Here is a 24,429-nt window from a genome sequence, read left to right as displayed (position 1 = left end):
GAGGAATTATCTAAAATTTGAAATCTGGGTGGAAGTATGAGAGCATCCCAAAGCCCACTCAGTGGTGTCGAAGATCCTGATCCTGCATTATTAAAGTCAATGGGAGCTTTGTTATGGACCTTTTTTCTTTTACTTCTGCCTCTTGTAGTCCTTTAGACTGTGTTAGGGATACGTTTGTAATTTTTTGTATTAAATATTAGTTTCATTTTTTTCTTGTTAATGGGTTGTTGCTTGTTCAGTTCTGCAAATAAGTAGCCTAAATTTGATCTACCCTTGACATCTGGTCATGTTTCAACCAATACATGAGAGACTAGGGAGTTTCCATTCTGCTCTGAACAGTTATAAGTTAAAAAAGTGGATGATGGAAGCTCCTTGGCTGTGGATGAATTCTCCAGTCTTTGAAACCTGCAAACTAGAGGTAATCTACTTAGGGAAACACTTTCCATACACAATTCTAGTTATAGTTCGAATGACCAATCATGTGGCGTTACATCTAGAAAAACTCCCTACTTTGACCCACCAAAGGAAGTAACTATTTTTGTATTTTAGGTCATGAAAACTAAACTAAATCACTAGACAGTAGAATTGTTGAAAAAAAACTAATACACCCATCAGTGAAAGTGTAATTAAACTACTTCTCAATTATGTTGTAATTCGATGGGATTGTAAGGCAGAACTGAGTTCTAACCATCACAGCATACTCTTTTCCCCCCCAGATTTTATTTTTCTTTGCTTCATTGTGGTGATACCCTAATTAAATCTGTAGGCTGTGGTGGAATCGGTGTTAGAATTATATTTTCTAAATGATTTCCCTGCATTGATCTATGCAATTTACAAGTCATATGAAAGCTCTCATTATACTGTATCTTCAGATTCACACATCTATATGAATTTGAATTTGAACCAAAATAAACTTAACTTGAATTAACATTTCTTTCTGGTTTTTTTTACATCTTTTTTTCCCTTTGTCACATTTTTCTTCCTTTAATCGCCTTTTGCATTCTGTGGAGGCTAACCGTTTTATTCATGTGAGAGTTTAAGAAATGGGCATTTGAATTCTTGAGAAGTACTGATGCATTAATAAGCTTCTGCTGGGTAAAAAGTACAGGATTTCCTGAAACCGTACAATATGAAAGTTCAAATCTTTGGAGTGTGTTTGAAGATTTCCCCACTACAGAGAATTTGAAAGAAATCACACAATACCAGAATAATGTAAAACTATTTTTATTGAAAATACATCTACAAAGTAATGTTTCTCAATCCACATTGGGTGCATCTAAATGCAGAGCCAATGAGAGATGGGGAATGGAATCTTTCTATAGTAATTGATTTCCATAAGAAACAAAGTTAGTAAAAAAAAAATCACAAACTTTGTGACACAATTCATTTTTCTCAACTTATGTCATAGAAAGACAACCAGTTACATTATGTCTTTGCAGGGTATTTCCAAATAGAGTCTCAACAAAAATTAAACTGTTACTCCAGACATTCTAAAGTTAACTTTTATAAACACACACTGAATACAGGATCTATATAAAAATATCTCTAATTACATATCCGAAGATGCCTGTCTGCATTCTAGGTTTTCATTCTGTTAGCAAAAAAAGTTCACATTTTATCACTTTCAGACAGAGATTCATCTAGAGCTTTGAGGTGATTAAAGCACTGACAGCTGAATACTCTCGGCTAAATTCTGCTCACTTCACTCATGAGTTGTTCCTGCTACCATTGGCTGGCCTGCTAAAAATGAGTGGTTTCAGAGTAACAGCCGTGTTAGTCTGTATTCGCAAAAAGAAAAGGCGTACTTGTGGCACCTTAGAGACTAACCAATTTATTTGAGCATGAGCTCATGCTCAAATAAATTGGTTAGTCTCTAAGGTGCCACAAGTACGCCTTTTCTTTTTTCTAAAAATGAGTAGGATTTGTCACTCTTGGAAAAAGAAGCCTGCCTTGTTGCTTTAAAAATGGGAAAAGACTGCCTTCAATCATCACACTCATATTTTCACCACAGTTACATTGACATTTACATATCAATTCTTATGGTCTTCTGGAGACAAAAGCTACAGATGTTTTTGAATGTTTGGCAAGTGGCAGTTGTGGTATGACATGGGAATGTCTCAGTTCTGTCTCTCTCTCTCTTAGTTCAGACCAAATCCAAACATTTAGTTCAGAACAAATCAAACATAAAATAGACCACTCAACTAGTTTTGTGCTTGTGGATTTGTATTCCTCAGTTACCTATCTCTAACTGCACCATAAATCTTTCCAGTTTGACTCCTACAGTAATAGAAGGAGTGGAAAAGGAAAATATATACAATTAATATTTTTCATAAAAGGGTTTTTTCAGGGAATAATCTTGAAATGAACAAAAAAAAGCCATAGGATTCGGAGTATATTTCTCCCCCCCCCCTTTTTTTTTGTTTCCTTCTCTGTGTCTTGAAGGAGATCTACAATATTACTCTTAAAATCTTTTCTTATTATATTTTTAACATTTATTAAATGTATTTACTATTCTTCAGTTTATATATATTTTTCCTAGTAAGTAATAGAGCACCCATTAGTTTTGCTTTCTAAAAATTTATTTTTTATATTTGAGTTGCTGCTGGTAAACCCAAAAAGATATGGGAACCTCCCAGTGAGATGGGGAGTTCTCTCCCCTATGTAAAACAAGGAATATTTGGCTAATAGTTTTACTACTTATTCATGGAATGACACCAGGCTAATTGATGACAATATTTCCATTTTTTGAAAGTGACCTCTTGGTCACAGGTCTTCCAGCAATGCAATTTCAGCAACACAGCAGGTTTACAGCCCCATCCAATTAGGTTCGGAGCATCTCTTGCCAGGTATGAAGTACCTCTTGCAAAGTGCTGGCCCTCTCTGCTATTTTTATTACATATTATTTAGATTGTGAATGCACCCACAGTGTGCTATGTGCCTTCTGAGCACAGATGAAGTACACCTCCCACCCCAAAAAGCATACAATCCTTCAAGCACTTCTCTGCATATGTGTAACATTGCTCATGTGAGTAGTGGCATTGAAGTTAAGGGGACTACTCAGGTGAGTGAAAATACCCATATGCATAAGTGTCTGCTGGTCACTGGGAGCTGAAAGTGCTAAGCACTTGTCAAGAACTGGCCCTCACTGACCCTAAAGTGTCCTATTAAGATGAAATCACCTCCTCAGAAATGACATTTCAGCTCAGCTGATAAAAGTGCTGATTGTGGGTATTTTTTTTACCTGAACATCTCTACTTTTTTTTAAATTTAAAAGTCCTCCTTTTTATTGTCCTGCTAGTAATAGGATAAAGAAATGACATGTCACCAGAAGGGAAAAAAAAGAAATCCTGTTAATTTCCTTGTTTGGGTGCAGTTGTCAAGTTAAAAATGTTGATTTGTGTGCTTACTGATGTTAAGAAATGGGCAATAGGTATTTAAAAAAATAAAACCCTTTTCAGGCTGTATTATCTATTGTGACTTTCCAGCTTATAAAAACGAGATCACATTTACAGGATTGAGTAACATATACACTGGTATGTTTTTTAATGATTTAATAGACACTCTCCCTCTTCCCCCTCTCCCCCGCCCCCAGTTAGCACATGTCTAGCAGGACCAGTATGATAACTCGCCAATTTTTTTTTAAGTGGGATGCAAACACATACCTTGGGCACTGCTAATTCAGAATGTTTTTGATCAGCTCTGTTCCAATGCTATCATATGGGGGAAAGCAAGATATAAATGGACTTCTTGAAAACAAGATATAAATGGTTGTAGAAAGTATGTTTCCCACACTCCTAGTGTTGGAATCATGCCTGGTCTATCCTACATCTTGGTTTCACTGTCTAATGGTTTTTCGCTCTCATTTTCCTGTGAGATCAGTTGGTATGGTTTTTTCATTTCATTCTCCTCTATCACAGAATTACCCATCTCAGCATCCCTGTTCTTCAGCTCATTCCGTGACAAATGTTCAACAATCCCTGCACCAATGGAGTCACCCAAGACATTTGTAGTGGTACGAAGACGGTCCCTGTGGAAAATAGTTGCGTTAGTCTTGTTTTCCCCACTTGTTTAAGTGAAACATTCAGAGTCTCGGTGTAAAATAGCTTTTGAAAATAACCATGAGATGATCCAATACTTCTATGTGTATTCATCTATCAGAAATGTTAATAGCATTACTCCATCTTTGCGGAAACTAACAATTGTACCAGAATTCTAAGCCTAATGCAGTGACCTGAAACATAATGTTACTAGCCATTTCACAGGATGATATGATTGCTATGTTATGAGTGGGCCTGTGGGGGCTCATGTTTGGGGGCTTGTGAGTATGTTACAATAAGTCAGGTGTAATGACCTCCTGATATCTGAATTGACTGAATGTTGCCTTCTTAGCTGTCATTCCCAGAATGAAAATAAACTATTGTAAATAATCTAGGCTGAGATTCATGCGTGCTGCAAAGGTCCAGAGCAAGGGCCTTTGTATCTCTTAAGACTCCCCAATGATTGCACATGGAGACTGCAGGCAAGCAGCCTGTCACTGTATGACTAGCCCCTTTAAGGGCAGATGGGCCCAGCCCTGCCTGTGACTGATCAGCTGCATCCCAGTTGAGGTTTTGAGTAATTTCAAAGGGAGTTAGGCACTTAAATACTTTTGAGGAGCTGGGTGCTGGTCCATATAAAGGCCAGCAAAAATCAGTTGAGCTGTAGGATGGCAGGAATGCTCCTGTATGAGTTCCTGTGTTAGGAGAAAGATCTGGAGTGGCTGAGATGTGAAGGAAAAGCATCTGGGAGTTATAGTCCATAGTGGTCACAGGAAATAATTTTTGACATTTTTGCTTAAGGTTTGGTTCAGCCAATACTCTGTTGTGACATTAGTTCTTCTTGGGCTAGTGGACAGCCCAGCATCTTACCCAGCTCTTCAGGGGTGTAAATATAACCCCTACGTGCTGTGAAAGGGTTGCACAGAAGGCCCCAATGGTAAAGGGCTGGAGGAAGGTCCACAGAGGAGCTACTGAGACATGTTAAACTCATAACACAGCCCATAGGCTGGAATAACAGCTGGAGGGGAGGAAGAATACACAGCAATCCTGGAGGCAGGCTGGGGCTGGATTTCACCTTCTCATCACATCCACCTGTCTAGACCTTAAATGTTTGGGATCTATACACATGGTGAGAATTTCACAGAGTTAGTGATACCCTTAAAAACTGAACATTGTTGTCATAAGTAACACTACTGTTGGGGTAAAGTTCAGTTTTCTTTCTGGTACTCACTGAATCACAACATGAGCCACGGTGCTGCTATATTTTCAGTCCTAGAATAGCACCATCCATAGGCAATCCTGTGAGGAATAGCATAAAGCGTAGGGATGGGCAAATGACCCTAGTATTGGGAAACTGTTTAACCTCGCATATATTTCATCTGAATTTCCCTGTACTCCCTCTCAATGGGCTCAAACGCTTCTCTACACTTACTTTGAGCTGCTGTCAGGAAGTGGGGGTGGTAATAGGAATGAACAGTTAGGTGAACTCTCATCCCTCTCTGGATGTCTTCCATGGGAGAACAACAGCCATTTCATCTCTCCCCTGCCTTCTCACTTTTAGCAGCATTCCCCTTTACTCTATCTAGATAAGAAGTAGGACTGTGAAAAGGACATAACATAAGAAGGGCCATACTGGGTCAGACCAAAGGTCCGTCTAGCCCAGTATCCTGTCTTCCAACAGTGGCCAATGCCCAGTGCCTCAGAGGGAATGAACAGAAAAGGTAATTATCAATTGATCCAAACAAATACTCTCTGAAGAGCTGGGATGGAGAAAAGGGGAAAAATGGCTGCTATCCTTCCCTGACAGACATTGACATGGAGTGGAGGAACACCTACCTCTTCAATTACCCTAGCCCCACAAAGGCATCTCCTGGTAAGTGGATCAGCCTGTCTGTCACCCTTATTTGCACTGGCAGACATGGAAAGGTTCTTGGCTTCTGCTGCTGACAGTGATGCTGTTCTATCCCTATAACCATGCACAGAGAAATGCAGCTGGGCCTAAGGGGATTCCACAGGTACTTACAGATGTAGGAAGGTTGCTCAGTGTTCTCCTCCTTTAGCACAGTGGTTCTCAACTGAGGGTCCATGGCAGCTGAAGCCTGGAGCCCTGAGCCAGCCCCCAACTCCCTTTCTCTGGCCCTGGAGTTTTTATAGCATTTTGGGGAGACCTCAGAAAGAAAATGTCGAGAACCCCTTCTCTAGCAGGCACAGAGGTGGGGAAACAAATGAGTCAGCCACATTAGCCAAATGTCTGGCCATATTCAGATGGCTGATAAGGCTAATATTCATATTATTCAGAAGACTAACTATTCAATTCATCCATCCTTAGGGAAAGCACACAAACCTTCACTGGTCTGGACAGCCAGAAGGGTTGGGATAAATCAACTCTAAACTGATCCACTGAATTTTCAGACTTTGAGCCTCCTTCATGGTAGGATAAAATTTTATTCTTCAAAATAACCACATTTTTCAACTATTTTCAGTAAAGGAATAAGCCAACTAATCACATGATCACAAATCAGAAATTATCAGAATGTCCCTGTCCAATGTATTTTATAATATGCTATAGCCCTTTAAGGACTCTGTAAGAAATACTCACAAGAACCAGTCTACTGCAATGATAAGAGTGATGTCCTCTGTAGGCAAACCAACAGATGTCAACACAATGACCATGGTGACCAGTCCGGCTTGAGGAATTCCTGCAGCCCCAATACTGGCAGCTGTAGCTGTGATGCTGTGTAGAGAGATGACAGTGAAGAAATAAGTCAGTTTCCAAAAAGAATCCTCCTTACTATTTAGTAAACATTTTAAAAGTTATGAAGAAAATTACTGATTTTAGGATGAATACATGTTATAATTATGATAGCAACTAGCAGCCCCAGGGATGGAGCAGCACACCATTGTACTAGGCACTGTACAAACAAAAAAGGAAAAGACAATTTTCCCAATTGTATAAAGGGCTCTAGAGAAAAATCTGAATCAAGGCAGGCGTTCGAGTGGATGGTTTTCTTTCTGATTTTTCATACAATTTCACATTGTTGGAGAAACACATGGTGCAGAGACCTAAGGGGTCTTTAAGTAGAAATGCTTATTGTAGAGACGGGTCTGAACTAAATCCCCAGTCTGAACACATGCAAACTTTATGAAAGTGTGGATCTGGATCCAAACTTCATAGTTAGCCCTTATCTTAATAATGGCTGAAACCCTGGATCGAAGCACTTTTGGGCTTTAGAGAAATGTGGATCTCGATCTGAATTTTCTTGGTCTCATCTCATCCTTGTTTGATAAATAATCTTCTTTATCTTATGGAGGAATCAAGATTTAAAGCACAGATCTAATGATAACACATCATTTATCATCCCTATGTAATACTAGAGAACTTAATCTAAAAGACAGTATGCATATAATCCATAGCAAGTTTCATATATGTACTGGAGAGCAGACATCCAAAACCAAAATGAGTCATGAGGGTCTGAAAGCAGAATTTTCCCTTGTCTTGATTGAATATTGAACTAGGATGACCGTTTTTAAAACTAGAAATGCTTCTTACAGCACAAAGTTCATAATTAACAAAATCTGAGATTTCTCCAATTCATTTGTATTCCCTTAGCATTAGTATTGTAGCATGTTACTGTGTTGATTGCTTATGGTGCATACTTCACATGCAGCTGAATCACAAATAGAAAGAGACAATTAGACAACACCAACTATAGTACTTTGCTATGTCTCAGTAACACCTTTTCTGCTCCTAGCATTCTTCATAGTAACAACTTACTCTAACACAAATTGCAACTGGAGTATGCACCCACTGGACAGCACTGTGCAGAATATAAACCTACAGCTCTTAAGCGCTGCACAGATACTTAAGCTATCTAAAGTAAAATACTTTTAAAATGATGGCTGTTGCTGACCCTCTTAAATACAATGATCAGTTGTTCACACCATTGTTATTTAAAGGCACGTTGAATCAAAGTATATCGATAATGGTTTCTGTACCTGATTGTGATAATCTGCCCAAAGTTCAGTTCAAAGTTGTTAACCTGTGCGATGAAAATTGCAGCCAAAGCCTCATATAAAGCAGTCCCATCCATGTTAATTGTAGCACCCACTGGGAGCACAAATCTTGTAATACGCTTGTCCACTCCATTATTCTCTTCTAGACATTTAAATGTTATGGGTAGGGTGGCAGAACTAAAACAAGAAAAAAAGACAATATACATACTCATTTATATAATAATCTTCTATACTAGAGAGGAGTAGGCCTGAAATAGTGTCCAAAAGCATAAAAAATTAGTCTATGACAATGAATTTATTCAGTTATATCAGCCTATGTTGTTCATCATACCAATAATATTATAGCGTAGATTTCTCAGACGTAGATATTGTTTTAACTTTGTGGGCCTAGTAATTACAGCAGTACCTCCAGTGATATTTGTAAATTTCTTCATGGCAGAAAACCATCTTTTCTAATGCTGCATGGTATTTGTGTAGACTAAGGCCCTCTCATTGACATCTGTTGGAGATTTGCATATGGACTGCAGGATCGGAAACATTTTGGTCAGATTTTATTTATAATTGGGATTTAAAATTTCATAGCGTACCTTGAAGATGTTCCCAAAGCTGTGATCAATGCCTGCAGAAGTCCTCCAATAAATACCCAAGGGTTCTTACGAACAACCAGGAAGTAGAGTAGTGGTAGAACAATAATAGCATGAATGAGCAAACCAATGATAACTGTTACAGTGTACATGGCAAGTTGTCCACCAATCACACCCATATCTTCCATCTCAACAATTTTCCCAGCAATCAAGAACATGATACCAACTGGGGCATACCTACAAATAAGTAAGCAAATCAATATGTGTGAACAAATAGATGTTTGTTTGTGTACAAAGTTATACTGATATAATGACCATAAACCATCCTGGACCCAATTCAAGATCCTGGGCAGTGGCAAGTCAACCTGGTGGAGGCTACAGCAGTGAAAGTGGCTGCAACACTTGCATGGCTCTGCTGGGGTCAGGGACAGCAAAGAGGAGGTCAGGAACAGAATGCAGTCAGTCCATCTCCCAGCCATCGACAGCTGATGGACTCCTGTGGAGTCCTGACTGCCATTTAAAAGCCACTTTAAACAATTCCCTGAGGATTCCCCCTGTGGGGGAATGCCTGGGTTGTGTAGGGCTGGCGTAGTGGCTCCTTTGCTACCTGCCTCCTGGTTCCCAGTGCTGAATGTGGTTGGGGAAAGAGGTACAGCCAGAAAGCTATTAGGTTTGGCTCATGCCAGGCTGCTTCAGTCCATAGGCAGCTGGGCATGGGATAGGTAGAGCCACCTGGAGGCTGATTTTATGATGGAGACTGTGCACATGGCTGGGGCTTTGCAAAAGTAGCTTAAACCACTTTCCTCTGCTGTGCCAAATACTACCCAGCCAGAGCTGAGGTCAGGCTCTAATGCTCAATATGGCAACCTGCTAGTTAAGGTATATAAAAGATAATCTTAACTGCAGCTGGACTTTTCACAGGGTCTTATTTACAAAGTTGTTACCTGTCATTTTACTACACTCATGTAAAATAACGTAACTTGATTATGACATTGATTATAACATTACTCTTAGCAGCCATCAAACCCACCTTGAAGTTTTCCCAATGTAATAATTCTCTCCCCATATTTTAAATTCTCAAACATTTCCAGTATAATAATAATAATTAATAATGTTTAGAGATGTGATTGTAAAGGACAAAATGTATGAAAAAAATATTAGAAATTTTTATAAAAAATAAACTTTATAGCTTTGCATCCATTACTTAAGGAGTTTCCATGACACTGGAGATGTATAGGTGTGTAAGATGATCTGCTGTAGCAAATGAGGGAAGATGTCATTTCATAAATGAATTGTTGTATTTGGCCTCTGACTGAGAAATGTTAGACTTTGTAAAGATTTTATGGTAACCCTTCTGAACAGGGATTTAATTTTTATTTGTCTGTGGAATACCATATAAAAACTAACAACAATTCACAGGAGAATGAACATTTGTGAATAGTAGTGACATATTACTATGCTATGCACATTGCAAACGCAAATAGTGTTCTGAACTAATGAAAATAATGGGCATATTGTTGATGAATGGGATTGTGACAAGGTGCCTATCTCTTCCTCCCTATAGAGTTAGAGGGAAGGAGTGATAAGAGTTAGGTACGGTAAGAGAATCTTTATATGCCAAGCAAACTCTGTCATGGACTCTAAAGAGTATATTTACCTCTTAATGGTAATGACAATAGGAATTACTTACATGCATCAAGAGATGAATATACATTAAAATATTTAGATCCTTTTCAGATGATCAGTGTGCAGAACTCAATTTTAAAACATTATGTTTAGTTATAAATAGCTAAACAGGTATTATCCTTCAGGACTGGATCCTCAGCAGCTGTCAGTTGGGGTAGGTCTAGTGAAGTCAATGGAGCTATACCAATTTTCAGCAGCAGAAGATTCTTAGATTCATAGATTTTTAAGGCCAGAAGAGACCATGATGACCTCACTGTACATTAAGCTGTGGGGGCATTGTCTGGCTTGAAGGAAAAGATGTGTGGCCCTTTTTAGGCTGGAAAGGCTGCCCCCCTGGAAAGACTGCTGAGTGTGAGAGTGACTTGCTGCAGTAGCTTCAGACCAGGTCAGTGTGCTGACCCATCCCCTGCCCCCAGTGACTGGAAAGAGAGGGAAGACTATTTAGGTCCGTGCTGATGCAGGAAAAGCCCTCTTTTTACCTGGATCAGGTAGAGCAGCACCAATCCTCCCACCCCCAAGAAATAGTTAAATACCAGGTTTTTCATGATCCGCTGTGCAGATGACGCCAGTTGCTCCTTTCTCAGGGGTCTGGGAAGGCATTTTTCCCATACCACCAGATTGGCCAAGGCAAGGTGGGTTTTTTCACCTTCCCTACAGTGGGTTGGGGGCTTAGTTGGGGCAAACATGAAATGACGGTTAGGCTACAATGTCTCGACTCATTATGTAAATGTGGGTGGATATCTAGTGCAGGTACTCAATAGGGAAGGGATACAGTGATCATATAAAATGGATTGGTAAAGGATTTAAAGGAGATATTCTTTAAATGAAGAGAAGGGGGGCTTCAGGGCTCCTATGACTGGCACAACAAGGAGCCAACCCCACCTCCTTTATAGCCCCTCTTAATCTACATTTGAGCGGCAGAGGTGGTGAGATTCCAGCAGTTGGTTGGCTGGGGACCAGGATGGGTAAAGGGGGAGGGCTGATAGCAGCGCCTCCCCCTCAGATATATGTAAACGATTATGGAATTACCTGCATTGTACACTTTTATCTGCCAGGTACTCACTGACATTTAGGAATAAACGTGTGGCCTAATTAAATCACAGCCAGTCTCTCCTGTCCTCCTTCCAGCAAAGCTGAACAATGAATTTCTAATCTGATCTCCTACGAAACACAGGTACTCAGTATCCAGCACATGCTGGTGCTGAATGTTCAAAACATTTTGACATAATAATTTAACATAGCACTTAACAGAGGCACTTACCACATGATTAGAGCTACCAATCTCATGATAGCTTCATTAAGGCTATCAAAGAAGTGTCTTAATGGCTGCCCTTGCTCCTTCATGTTCCCAATCACCAATCCGAAGCTTATTGAGAAGACCACCAGTCCCAGTGCATTCACTCCATTTACGGCACCTGGAACAGGGATCACCTCCTCTTTCATTCGAGTTAGGGTTTCCATTGCTTCTGATACATTGTTTATTACGGAAGCCACCACGGATGTTTCATTGGGTGGAATTGCTACTCTAAATATTCTCTTGTCATAGTTTGTTTTGAACTTAAAAAAAAAGAAGAAAAGACAGAAAACAGAGTGACTTACTGCAAAAACAGATGAGTACACTTGTCATTTATCACTCTCATGTGAAACTAGCAGTATTACTTCCCAATTTTAAAATGTCTTTTGAGTTATTAGTTTGTGTCATATTTAGGGGTAAAATAAAGTTTTAGGGTGAAATTCTGGATCTCCTGAAGTAAATGGAAAACCTCACATTGGCTTCAGTGGAGCCAGCATTTCACCCTTATTTTCAAGAATTCATGTGCTCAGATTAATATTTCAAACATACAGCTTTGATGAAAGCTGTATGCTTGATCAAAGCTCTATGTTTGTCAGAGATATGATTTTTGTGACAAAACTGTGTCTTTTAGTTTTTGTTTTTATAATGAGTCATGATTTTTTCACTGAGTTTGCCTACTACTCAGCAAGACTTCCATGAATTGGCCTTTTTTGGCTCTTTATATGCTTTTAAACTATTGATTACAGATATTTCATACTTTTCTACTGGAAAAATAAATGTAAGGATAATATAAGTATCATGACTTTTCCTTTTTTAAATACTGAAATTAGGACTTTTACATATTTTTTCCCTAACAAAGCCATGAATTTTTCTCTCTCTTTTTAACCATTTGTTATTGATTTACCTCTTTTTTACAAAATAATTTTGTTTCGTGTGACCACTGACATCAGGTGGACAAATGAGATTCAAGTTCTCAGCATTCTCCAAATCTTTGCTTTGAAAATAATATTCCACAATGTATTCATTTCTATTTTTCCCAGGATAATTTCATATCCTGCATATTTATATCTGTACCAGAAAACAAATCACAGCCCTATCCTGTCTAAACACAAGGAACCTAATTCTCATTTACATAAAGGCATCTTTACACCTCCCTGGGTAACATTTTTTAAAAGCACCTAAGTGACTCAGGAACTTTTATCTCATTGCACCCAATGGTATTTAGGCATCTAAGTCACTTAGGCAATATTGATAATTTTACCCCATTACACCTACCCACTGATAATGAGGATCAGACCCAAGGAATTCAGTATTATTAATATTATTAATAGTTCAAAACTATTGCAAGACTTTGGAAGTTTTTAAGTGAAATGAATGCACAGTTGGCATTCTTGTGACTAAGAACAGGAACCTGAGTGTAGGGGAAGAAAAGAGTTCAACTGGTCTGAGGTATGGTTAGATTCCATACATCAGACACACACTCTTGATGCACTGCTCAAGAATATTTGCTTAACCATTGCAGTCAGGAAGGTGGATTCAGTCCTTAACTCCCAGTGGAAGTACCTTTCTGAAGATTTAGTGGAAACCTTTTATACAAGGACACATTTGTCAAAATAGTCAGATATTCAAGGGTTTTAAATAAAATTTGTAAAGAAACCACTAATCACTAATCATGCAATCTGAGAAATGGAAATTACCTAGAATTTATAATTAAAGGAATATTATTTATTTGACTCAGTAATATCTCTCCAGGTACCATCTGATGTGGTACTTCAAACATTTCCAACTCTTTTTCCATGCACCTAGCAATGGTAATTGTGACTTATATATTTGTATTCTTGCTTTTAGGGGGAAAAAAGTGCCCAGGAGGCTTTATGAATGCAACAGGTCTGCAAGCGGTGAATGTGCAGGAGTGGTGGGTATGTAAATTACACAATCATTTTTTTTTAAATTAGACTTAGGAGACACTGAGTTAATGTCTTCCATCTTGCACCAGTTCTCAAATTCCATTTCAATAGAGGGAAACACTTGATCCTTTATTAGATAATATTATCTTTAAGGGCATGAAATAGGGTATCAAGTTCAAGGACCGTACAGAGAGATTCAGAACTCTTCTGCTGATTCATCCTGATGTCAGGTGCTAGAACCCTGCACAGATGTAGAGCTTTTCTTCTGACTCACCCTGTCAGCCAGATTATGTCATCCTTTTAATGCCAGACCAGGATATGAAAGGGTCTGAGTGGATAATGGGTGTCATTCTGAGGCACAGAAAACTAGGGTGTAAGACACAGTATTAGTGCAGGGAAGAATTCTAGTTGGTCTCAGGAGAAAATATAGGCTGAAAATATAGGCTATATATATTTTATTGTTGCCTTTTAGGTTACAATCAAGGAAACCCCAAGAAGAGGGTAAGTTTGGCCTGAAGCCAATGAGTGTATTGTGTTAGGAGCAGGGTGGGAACTCCACCTGCATACAGATAGTGTCAGGGCAAGATGAAACAGCTTCTTCACAAAGGGAGTAAATGTAGGAGGTCTTGAAATCGATGATGGAATTGCTGAGTCATCAGCATCAACCGCAGGCTGCTGTTCAACAAGTCTTGCTGCCATTTATGTAGGAGTACCAACGGCAGCAACATTTCCAGGAGCAACTGCTTTGAAGTCTCTGTGATGGACTGTGTTCATTGGTGGCATCACCTAGTGGTTAGGGGGCTAGGCCTCTGCTTGCCCCACCTCCAATATTTCCCCTTGGCTACAGTCATGATCCTTCAGTCAAGTCACCCATCAGTCTTATTTATTTGCAGGTTGATAGAGTCCTAAGGAAGTCATGGTGTCCCCCACCCTCAGGATTGGGGTTGAGGGAACCTTTAGTCTATCTATTGATCCCTGTGGGTGTCCAATCCCTGCTGCAGGATTCTAAAGGTCTATATCCTCTGCTTCCTTCCCCGAGGGAGAGTCTGGAAGTGAGGATTTTCATGCCCTTCTTAACAAGCGGGATTCGGAAGGGAACCCAGGCCCCCTACTCCATTAGTCTGTGGCCCAGAGTCTTGTAAGAGGCCAATGTCCAGCACCCAGGACTGCCTTTAAGCTGTCTCCCCAGACCACTTCCTACCACCCACTCTCTCACCAAAGCCTTGCAGTTTGCCTCAAAGTAGTGAAAGAAGAAGAGAATAATTGAACCTTCAGCCCCTCTGGGCTCAGCAGGCAGGCTCTTTCCCTCAGGGAAAAGGTTTCTGCAGAGCCCTTCTTCAGGAGCTCTCAAGATAGCTTTTTCTCCCTGCCCTATCAGGTCCCTTCTGCTCCACCTCCAGCTGGCACATGCTTTGCAGGTGGGGCTGGATAGAGTCACCTGGGCCCTGAGTTTCTCCTTAACACCTTTCGTTCCAGTGTGGGGTTTATACAACAAATCACAGTCTCCTTAACTGAGATGCAGTGCCTGAACTGCTAATAAATCCCAGCCCTTTTCAGTCCAAGCTGGGAACCAGAAGATGGTCACTTTTAAGTAGACAGCTACTGCATCTCAGTGGGAGGATGACTAGGTTATCTGTGTGGGCCCTTATGTGAAGGGAAAGGCACAAGCTATATATTGGGGGCTGGGTGAGGATATTTCTATAAATTACAGTGTTAAACTGAACTCTGGTAGAGTTCGATCAAAGTGACATTTTAATGTCTTACTTACTGATACTGCGCGTCTTTATTCTTTTGACTATTTCTTCAATGGAACTACTCATGAGAGTTAAGGCTATTCATGTAAGAAAAGCATTGCAGGACTGGGGTATCAGGAAAACAAGGTTGTTATATTTTTGGCAGTAATACACCATGTCCAAGTTACCAATACATGATGGGCCAGAGATCCTCACAAGCCGATGGAGCTATGCTAATTTATACCAGTGGCGGATATGGCCCCTTCGTTTCAAGGTAGAGCCTTTTTTCCCTTGATAGCATTATAGAGATTAAAATAATGGCATTATTGGACTTTTGCAAACTATGGTGTTCTTTCAGTAATAAATAATATATTTCAAGATGAATTTTAATTAAATTATCCTAGTATGAAAACAAACAGTATTGATTGCCTTACATACCAAAATGAATCATCACTGTATTTGGTGATACAAACCATTGAAAGCAATTTGATTTGTATTTACTGCATAACATTTAAATTAGCAAACTCGTACTAGTGTAGTCGAACACTTCAGTAATCAACTTGCAAAAAAGATAGTGACATAAAATGGTTACTATTAAAATTCAGTTTTTAACAACAGAGGTAACACCATGGTATGTGAGATAATGCAATTAGAATATAATGTAAATTTGGTGACTCGGATACGTGGTATAACTTTTGGTGAAATATTTTTTAATGGTGACCATTGTACCAGCTCAAACCTCCTAACCTGCCACTACCAATGTGAAATACACTATAAGAGCAAAAATAAGAAACACTTCTGTTCCATTGTGCAGGGACTTGCAGGAAAGAATAATAATAAATGGATGAACAGGTTCAGAAAAAATACAGTTAGCAGGATGAACCTTGCCATTCTCTTATGTCAGACTTTCTTGATTTCCAACATTAGGTGCCACAAATTTTTCTTTGTGATACTTCAGTAGGCTTCAGGTTCCACTTATTTTCAAGTGAAAACCGCTAAAATGCTGACCATCCCACAAGCTCTTGTGCTTCCTTTCCTTCCCCATGACCATCCAGTTCATCTTGGTCTCCCTCGCCCCTGTGACATAGCCTCAGAATGTGAACCCCAGCTGCAGGTTGCTAATTCTTCTGGGTCATACCATAGGCTCTTCAAATTTAGGGGAGGAAAAGAAATGAAGGGATCAGGGTCAGAGACAGAAGGCAGTGCCAGGGATCTATTAGAATGTCACGAGTGAGAGAGAATATGGGGATTATGAATGGAGAAGAGTTTGAATAAATTCATCTAAGCTTCAGATAAGCACCCGAGCTATCTGGATACTGACTGGAACTGAATCTTTTGAGATTCATCCACTGCTAGTAGAAACCGCAAAAACAAGTTGTCAATGTACAGTGGAATGAAGACTGACACTTATCACATGGATGTACACAACTGGTGTAAAGACTCACACAATTTGGTTTAACCCTATGGGGCTAGCAGTGATCTGAACCTGTTATTGATGCACTGGAAGAGATGCTGAGAGAGACAGGGAGGTAGTAGTATATGTGTTCTTCCACAGTGGGAGAAGAGAGTAACACAAAAAACAGTGACCTAGGCAATTCCCAAACATCTAGGGAAGTGTATTGCCTAGATTAGAATGGGAGGTTGGTAGTGATGATGAACTGCCTGAGGAAAAGCAGGGGGCCAGAGCTGGTAAAACTGATTTATTGGGGAGGGGGAGAGCACTTTATATTTCCTGACAAAATCTATGTGTCAGCACCTTTCTTTCCAGCGTGACACACCAGGGCAGTGTGGGTCTTTGTCCCTCTCTAGTGCCTGGTCCACATAAAAGTCCACTATAGGCTCCCTCAGCCTGTGGGGCTAGAGCCCAGTGGTGGGGGCCTGACAACCTTGTGCTACATTTTTGCTGGGAATTTGTTGGCAGGGTTTTCCCAGCTCTGACGAACATCCCACGCATGCACCCAACAGGAACTGAGGAGGGCTTTTTTGCCCTGTAGTGACTCCCCCTGCCCACCAGTGGCTGCTATGGTGCTGGCGCTGAGTGCAGAGAGACTGTCTGCTCCACCACTCCTCTTGCTGGTGCAGCTCTTGTGGAGATACCTGCTGGCAGAGAGGGGGAGTGCAGGGAGAGGAGGCAGCAGCTTGTTGCCTCGGGGTTTTGCTGATAGAGCAGGGAGGGGGACAGAGTAGGAGGTGGGGGTGGTCAAAGGGCTGAAGGGTGGAAAGGAAAGCGGAAGCAAGAGCAGAATGGGGATTATGTTCCCGGATTACGTTCCCCTTTCTCCTGCTTTCCTCAGTCATGCAAATGGAAAACAAGCGTCCACCTCAAGGAAACGAGTCACAGTAAGGACAATATAATGTCGTATATCACAGTATTGTAGCATACCATTAATAGTTGATATATATGTGAGCATGGGCTGTAGCCCATGAGAGGACGGAGTACAACATTTGGAAATAACTGGTCTGCTCCACTGCTGCTTAATAGAGCTACTCTTTTAATTCAAAGGTAAAGGCTCATGTTTCCAGTGCTGAAGGTCATAGATTCAAACCCCAATGATTCAAACAGAATCATTATACAGTACTTCTATGTAAGGCAGGGGGATAAAACCTCAGTATATTTCATTACATTATTTCCTGTGTGGGCTAGAAGGATAAAGAAAGAAAAGGCTCTAGTGCATATTCAGCAAATCTCTTCAAGCAAATACATTCATTTTTGAAGGAGACAACAGAGCTGAGAACCGTGTGACCACAGAATTCACCACATAATCTTATTTTTCAAAAGATTATCACAACTGCTTGATTTTGATGCAGATTTGATGCCAATTTGGATATTGAGTTGTTGGCAATTATGGTTTCCATATTTCTGCAGCCACACATCATTGTAATCTCTTGGGAGCAAAGGATTATGAAATATATGTATCAGAATTTTCAGTCTTTATGCCAATATTTAGAATGTTAGTGAACCGGACTATGCAAGTTAAATAATACCTTCTTCACAAGTCTTCTGAGAAACACACCAAAAACCCTTAAGGTAAGTTTTTGAAAAGAAGTCTATAGGGCCATTGTATTTTGATGTCTAAATACCTTTGTAAATCTGGTCCATAATTACTTCTGCTGTGAAATGGATTGATATTTTATATTACAGATTTGATAAAATAATTTCTAGTTTCTAAAAGTTGCACTGTATTGTATCTATCTTACTTGATTTGAAGTTCAAGGGTATGATTTAAACATTAATAACGCCGATATGGACAGATTTAAAGAGATGCTTTCTCAGTAAGCACAGTCTAATGATGAAAGGGACCAGCCAGAAACAATTGTCCTTAAATATCTCCTATTTATTCAGCTATTTCTGGCAACTCTTCTATACTATGAGTAAATTGTGAAGCATGGTATGTTTGTCAACAAAACCTACAGAACATTTTTATTTGCATAACAGTTCTTGCATTGTATAGAGTGGAAATTGTGCATTTAAATAAAAATTTAACTCTCATACTTAAGGTAAAATCTCCTTGCATATATTGGGTTTAAAACAACTAATATGAACTATTTTGCTGTTCACTGCTATCAGTCATTTAAACTGGCCTCATTGAGGTGTTTGTTCAGAACTCTTTTCCACGGTAGCTTGGAGTGTTACTGAGACTATTTAATAAGACTAGACCCCTTGAGTGCTGAACACATGAAGATGAGACATTTTAAAGATATTGTAAGGCATAGAGAAGCCTCAAGATACAGCTATGGCTCCAGGCAAAGTTTCTGATACATAATGAGGGGTTCTCAGACTGGGGGTTGGGACTCCTCAGGGGATTGTGAGGTTATTCAACGGGGGGGGGGGGTGTCACGAGCTGTCAGCCTCCACCCCAAACCCCGCTTTGCATCCAGCATTTCTAATGGTATTCGATATATTTAAAAGTGTTTTTAATTTATAAGGGGGGTTGCACTCAGAGGCTTGTTATGTGAAGGGGTCACCAGTACAAAAGTTTGAGAACCACTGCACTAATGAATGGTGTATAGCATCAGCTAAAGATGAGAAACTACAGTATCAGAAAGAAATAATCATATTCATGGCAATATATATGTATATGTAGAAAGCTCACTGTATTCATGTATTGCCCTCCAAAGTTTTTTAAGGGAATTTAAAAATCTCACTAGTCTCTTTTATTTTTCCCTTTTAACAGGAATGTTGGTTAGGGCTAGATTACAGGTGGAGGAACACAATAAGTAACAATTAAGTGGCATTCCTGCCTTATCATCAGGCAGTAAGTGAGAAGTACAAGCAATGCTTTATATTAATTTGACCTATATGCTTTGCTTTTGAAGTATGCAGAGTTAGCTCCTCTACTTCCAACCTATGTTCTTTGCAGACTTCCCATGTGATATTCCTGGATGTGTTCCAGCCTTTGTACCACTAGTACATTGATTATTCACCATCTCTTCATCCCCCTGAGCCCAATATTGTCTTTGAAAAGAAAATTCTCCATTGATTTTCATTAAGCTTGCCTTTGGCTCATGAATCACGCAAATCTGGAGAAGTTTTAATTTTTGAGCTTGCTGGCCCAGGTGGGTTTTCCCAGTTCTCACAACAAGTACCACTGTACAAATGAACAAAAACAAACACCCATTTTAGTTCATTTTCTTTAGCTGAAAAATAATAGTACACGTCCATGACTGCTGTAAGGACAAGCAAAATCATTGGCTGTTCCTTAAAAATACATGAATAACATATCAGTCTTTAATTTACTACATGAAAGATACCACACTGGAGTTTCAATTAGAAATAACAGCACATTTTTACCTGTTTAAAGCAGGCTTCCACCAAGTTTGGAGGGAACATGTTTCTGTGAAAAGGAGAAAAAATGTCAGAAATATTAATCACATTCTAGCAACATATTAACCAGTAGCTCAGCTGATGGGGATAAACTGATTACTGAAGGATCACTAAGATGAAAAAATACATGTGTATATGTTATAGTGAATAGGGCCTCATTTATAGTATTACCTTATTACCTTTTCAGGACAAAATTTTGGATGGTTTGGGCAAGCGAGTAAAGAACTGTGTTTCAAATCCTACATAACAGAATGTTGGTGGGTTTGCCAAATGAACACGATTAGAGGGTCTGTACTGACTCTTTTTTGGTATAGGTATTTATTAAAATGATCTGGATACAGATTAACTTTGCTCAATATGAAATGCAACTCCGCTTCTTTTCAAATGAAAACTGCTGACATTTTGACAGTCACACAATCTAGGGTATTGTGATTACTAAAAGGGAATAGTCAATATGTTTTCCTAATTAGAGCTGGATGAAATTTTTTGACCAAAACATTTTTTTCAGCAAATGATGCAGATTCAGTGACACTTAAACATTTCACATATTCACGTCAATTTTGCCAAATTGTTTCAGTAAAAAACAAACAAACAACCTAACAAAATTCCCCCCAAAATACTGAAACATTTTGTTTTGACACTTTCCAAACAAAGTGTTTCAATTTTTTGATCTGTAATGACTTTTTGTTTTGAAAGTTCCTTTTATTTTACTTTTTTAAATTAAAAAACATTAATGTACAAAAATGAACAAAAATGTTTCATTTTGTTTGACCCAAAGCAATTTTTTTTTCAGTTTTCAGTTTGCCTAAAATTTTGAAAAATTTTATTTTTCATTTGATCCAAAACAATTTTTTTATTATTTTTTGAAATTGCCAGCAAACTGAAAAATCCGTTCATACAGCTCTCTTTCTAATGTTTAAAGTACATTTGACGTGGCATACAGTATTTTAGAGTAATATTTTATACGTATTACAAGTGTTTTTTCCACAATGCTGAAATTTAATTATCTTGGTGAGTGAAAGCCTCTTCTTGCTCCATTCTGGAGACCCCCTTCCTGGCAGCCTGGCTCTCGGAGGCCTCCATCCATGTCTGTGCTCTGTGACCCTCTCTGCTGGAGTTAACAAAGCATGAACTTCTTCTGAATTTCTTGGTGGTAAAGCCACTGGGTTCACATTCATTATCTGCTTCCCCACTTCCTGGCACACCTGTGGAACATCGGTTGGACAGAAATGGCACTGCAGAGTTTCTTTTAGCTTGGAGAAAACAGGCTACATTACTTCTGCTCCATTCTTCCATGCATTTTATCTACTTTCCCCTAGTTTCTCTCTCTTCTCAATGCAAATTGAGCAGAGGTAACCATATGGCCCCAAAGCAGGGGCCGCCATGTAAAGGAAGATGAATGACTAAATGAATAGATTCAGGTGGAATGAGATTCTTGTTGGAGACGGGGGCAAAGGAGAGGAGAGGAACTTGGTGTTAGAAGATGTAGTATGCGGGCAAGGAGAGGAACTTGTGGAGGCAGTAAAGCAGGTTTCTGAGCACAACATTGCTTTGAATTTTAAAAGCAGTTTCTTTCCTTGCCACTTTGTTCGGCTGCTTATTTGAAAGTACTTACTGTGCTAGTTCTGTATTTTGTAACGACACTGTTGGCATCACCAGCTTCAAATGAAGTTTGGCTAGTTTAGCTAGTCACTGTCCCAGATTTTCTGTGTTAATTTTCCTTGTGATGTACATCTAAATATTGCTGTTGTTGCCATTGCTACAGAAGATGTACAATATAATAGCCGTACCTGATTAAGTCAAGAAAGGCATCTGCTGCTGTCACTTGCATAATTTTGCCTTCTCTGTGCATATTTTCCTTTGTACCTTTCCCAGGGTGGATGATAACCACAATGATTATGCCAATTATTACAGCAATGATCGTAGTACTCATGTAGTAGACAATTGCTCGCATTCCCATCTTCCCTGATGCTTTACTATCCAGGGCAGCCGTTCCTAATAAATTTAAGCACAAGGACATTCACCTCATAAAACTGTGCGTGAAGATTGTAAACTCAGCAACCTGAGGCTTTGTGAGAGGAGTTCTAATAACAAGTACATTTAAAGCAACCGAAGTTATACTGGCCTAGTAAAACTACTCTGTTCCTCTTCACAGGTAGTGCTGCTATTGTTACATCCCCCGCCCCCCATGCTTGTTATTACATAATTATCTGTTAGGAGAGCTTAACTCTCCTCTGAATTATCTGGTTTTAGCAACTGTTGGAATCAGGATAGGGAACTAGAGTGACCATTGGTCTGATCCGATGTGGCAATTCCTTTGTACCACAGAGATAATACATTGAGTTTTGGTTATCAGATTAAGTGTAATCCAAAAATGCTTCATAGAAATCTGATGCACTTAATCTGGAATGGCAGGGAAGAAATCACAGAGTATCTTCAGACAATATTGGCTACCTGATGTGTTTATAGAAGTGTGTGTGCATGGAGTGCCGTTCTTAAATGTTTAGTACAATGACCTGGGTTTACCTCTGGCCCAAGCCATGGGAGATTCAAATAGATTAAGTGACATTAGTTTAATTCAGAAAATCCTTGTGATTGTATGAATTAAACATTTGGAGTCTTTTGTAGGCATCCCAAAAGTTTGAGATATTAATCCTAACACTTGGCTGATCTTAGTGCAATTCTGATTTAATGTGGATACCAGGGTGCCCAATGTGGCATCTACTTAATCATCTGTTGACTGGGTTGCACAAACAGGGTCAGATTGTGGTTTTCAAGTGGAGGAGCCTTTCTGTAGTAGGAGGCCCAAGAGGAACTGTGGCTCCCTAAGTAAGAATTTCCCAAGGATCCTAGGAAGTGCACAGTTGGGGTGGTTGATCCATCACTCTTTCAACAGATATGGTTACTGCTCCTCCTGTAACCACTTTAAGGGGTGAAACGCCTTCCCAGTCTGCATTTGGAATGCTAACGCAGCTATTTAAAATCAGTAATTATGCTTCCATTGAATTTGTACCTACCACCTGTGGAATGATGCAAGGGATGGGCAAGGATCTCTATACCCTCTCCATCTCCTCCTTATGGACTCATATAGTGTTGGGCACTATCTAGCCTAGGGTATCTACTGTTTCTGTCTGTCTGCCTTTCTAGATTCTTACATTGATACCAATCACCATAGTATCTGAGCATTGTCTCTTCATTTATATCTGTCTTTGAATTTATGAAGTACAGTGAAAGGCACCCATTTTGTGCTCAGAGAACCTATCTCATAGGTAAAACATGCAACATATAAAAAAGGGACTGCCATGAATATAAAGAATCTGAACATAAATAATATGCAAACCTAAAACAAGAACCATAACCTAGTTAAACTGATTAGTTTTTGTAAAATTTATTATACATTGTAATTGCTGTAAATATGCACTGTTTGGAGTTACAAGGGAATTACCCTAGATGTACACTGATGTAACTAAGATCAAAAGAGATATCTGGGTTCCATTCCAGGCTCTGCCATAGACTTCTGGTGTAAATTTGATCATGTCACTTAGGCCTAACCTTTCATTTGCACTACCCTTTTTATGTAAAAATTGCACCCACAAAATGTTGCAGAAGAAGATTGCTATACTGACATCTTTAACTGCCTGCATTATACTTCTAATGCAAGGACAAAATTTTACAGGCACAAATTGCATTGTCAAATGGGAATCCAACCTTTGGAATATATGGCCTGTCACTCCTCTGTGCCTCAGATAATTTGGGGTAATAATGGGGTAAAATGGGGTAATAATACTTGCCTATGGTACCTCACTGTGATGTTGTGAAATCTAATTCCATATTTGTTATGTGCTTTGAGATCCTTGTATGTTATATACTAGTGAGTTCAAAGTATTAGTATTGTTGTTTTAAACAGGAAGTAAATCATAAAAACCCTTTTATCTAGGAATGGGCATTGCTTTCCTCCCCCCCCCCCCGCAAAATTCCACAAAAGAATTCAAATATTCACCCTACTTTACTAATATGTCTAAACACAAACTTAGTAATTGTTGGCCCTTTCTGGTTCCATAATGCACATGTACAATTTTTATACCAGATGGGATTTGTTAGGATTATGTTATTTTTAGTTCTTCAATGTGATAAAAAAATGTATAATTAACAAAGATAGAAAGAAAATGTGAGATTAACAAAATCAAGAATAAATTTATATTCACTTTTTAAGTCAATTTGTTCAAAACTTTGCTTATGTATTTTGAGTTTAAATGATCATATGTTCTTATTCCCCTTGTACTATATTACAAAACAAGTAACAGTATGCTGTGTATTTTTTTCCTCTGCATTTTAGCTAAGATCAGGTA

General features: G+C 39.2%; 1 protein-coding gene across 1 annotated transcript in view; it reads right to left on the bottom strand.

Annotated features, from left to right (window-relative positions):
* Positions 1-1,208: 1,208 nt before the first annotated feature.
* Positions 1,209-24,429, bottom strand: part of SLC1A3 (solute carrier family 1 member 3) — a 92,256-nt gene continuing 69,035 nt past the window's right edge. The window contains exons 4-10 of the mRNA XM_084628575.1: positions 21,871-22,075; positions 20,048-20,090; positions 11,583-11,878; positions 8,639-8,872; positions 8,034-8,228; positions 6,637-6,771; positions 1,209-4,027 (exon numbers count right to left, since the gene is read on the bottom strand). Coding sequence (XP_084484701.1) covers positions 3,823-4,027; positions 6,637-6,771; positions 8,034-8,228; positions 8,639-8,872; positions 11,583-11,878; positions 20,048-20,090; positions 21,871-22,075 — 1,313 coding nt within the window. The 3' untranslated portion in view covers positions 1,209-3,822. The remainder of the gene's footprint in view (positions 4,028-6,636; positions 6,772-8,033; positions 8,229-8,638; positions 8,873-11,582; positions 11,879-20,047; positions 20,091-21,870; positions 22,076-24,429) is intronic.

Source organism: Lepidochelys olivacea (genome assembly GCF_965140295.1).
Source record: "Lepidochelys olivacea isolate rLepOli2 genome assembly, chromosome: 5".
NCBI lineage: Eukaryota > Metazoa > Chordata > Testudines > Cheloniidae > Lepidochelys > Lepidochelys olivacea.
Note: the sequence above shows the minus strand (reverse complement) of the source record. Positions and strands in the feature narration are given on the sequence as shown.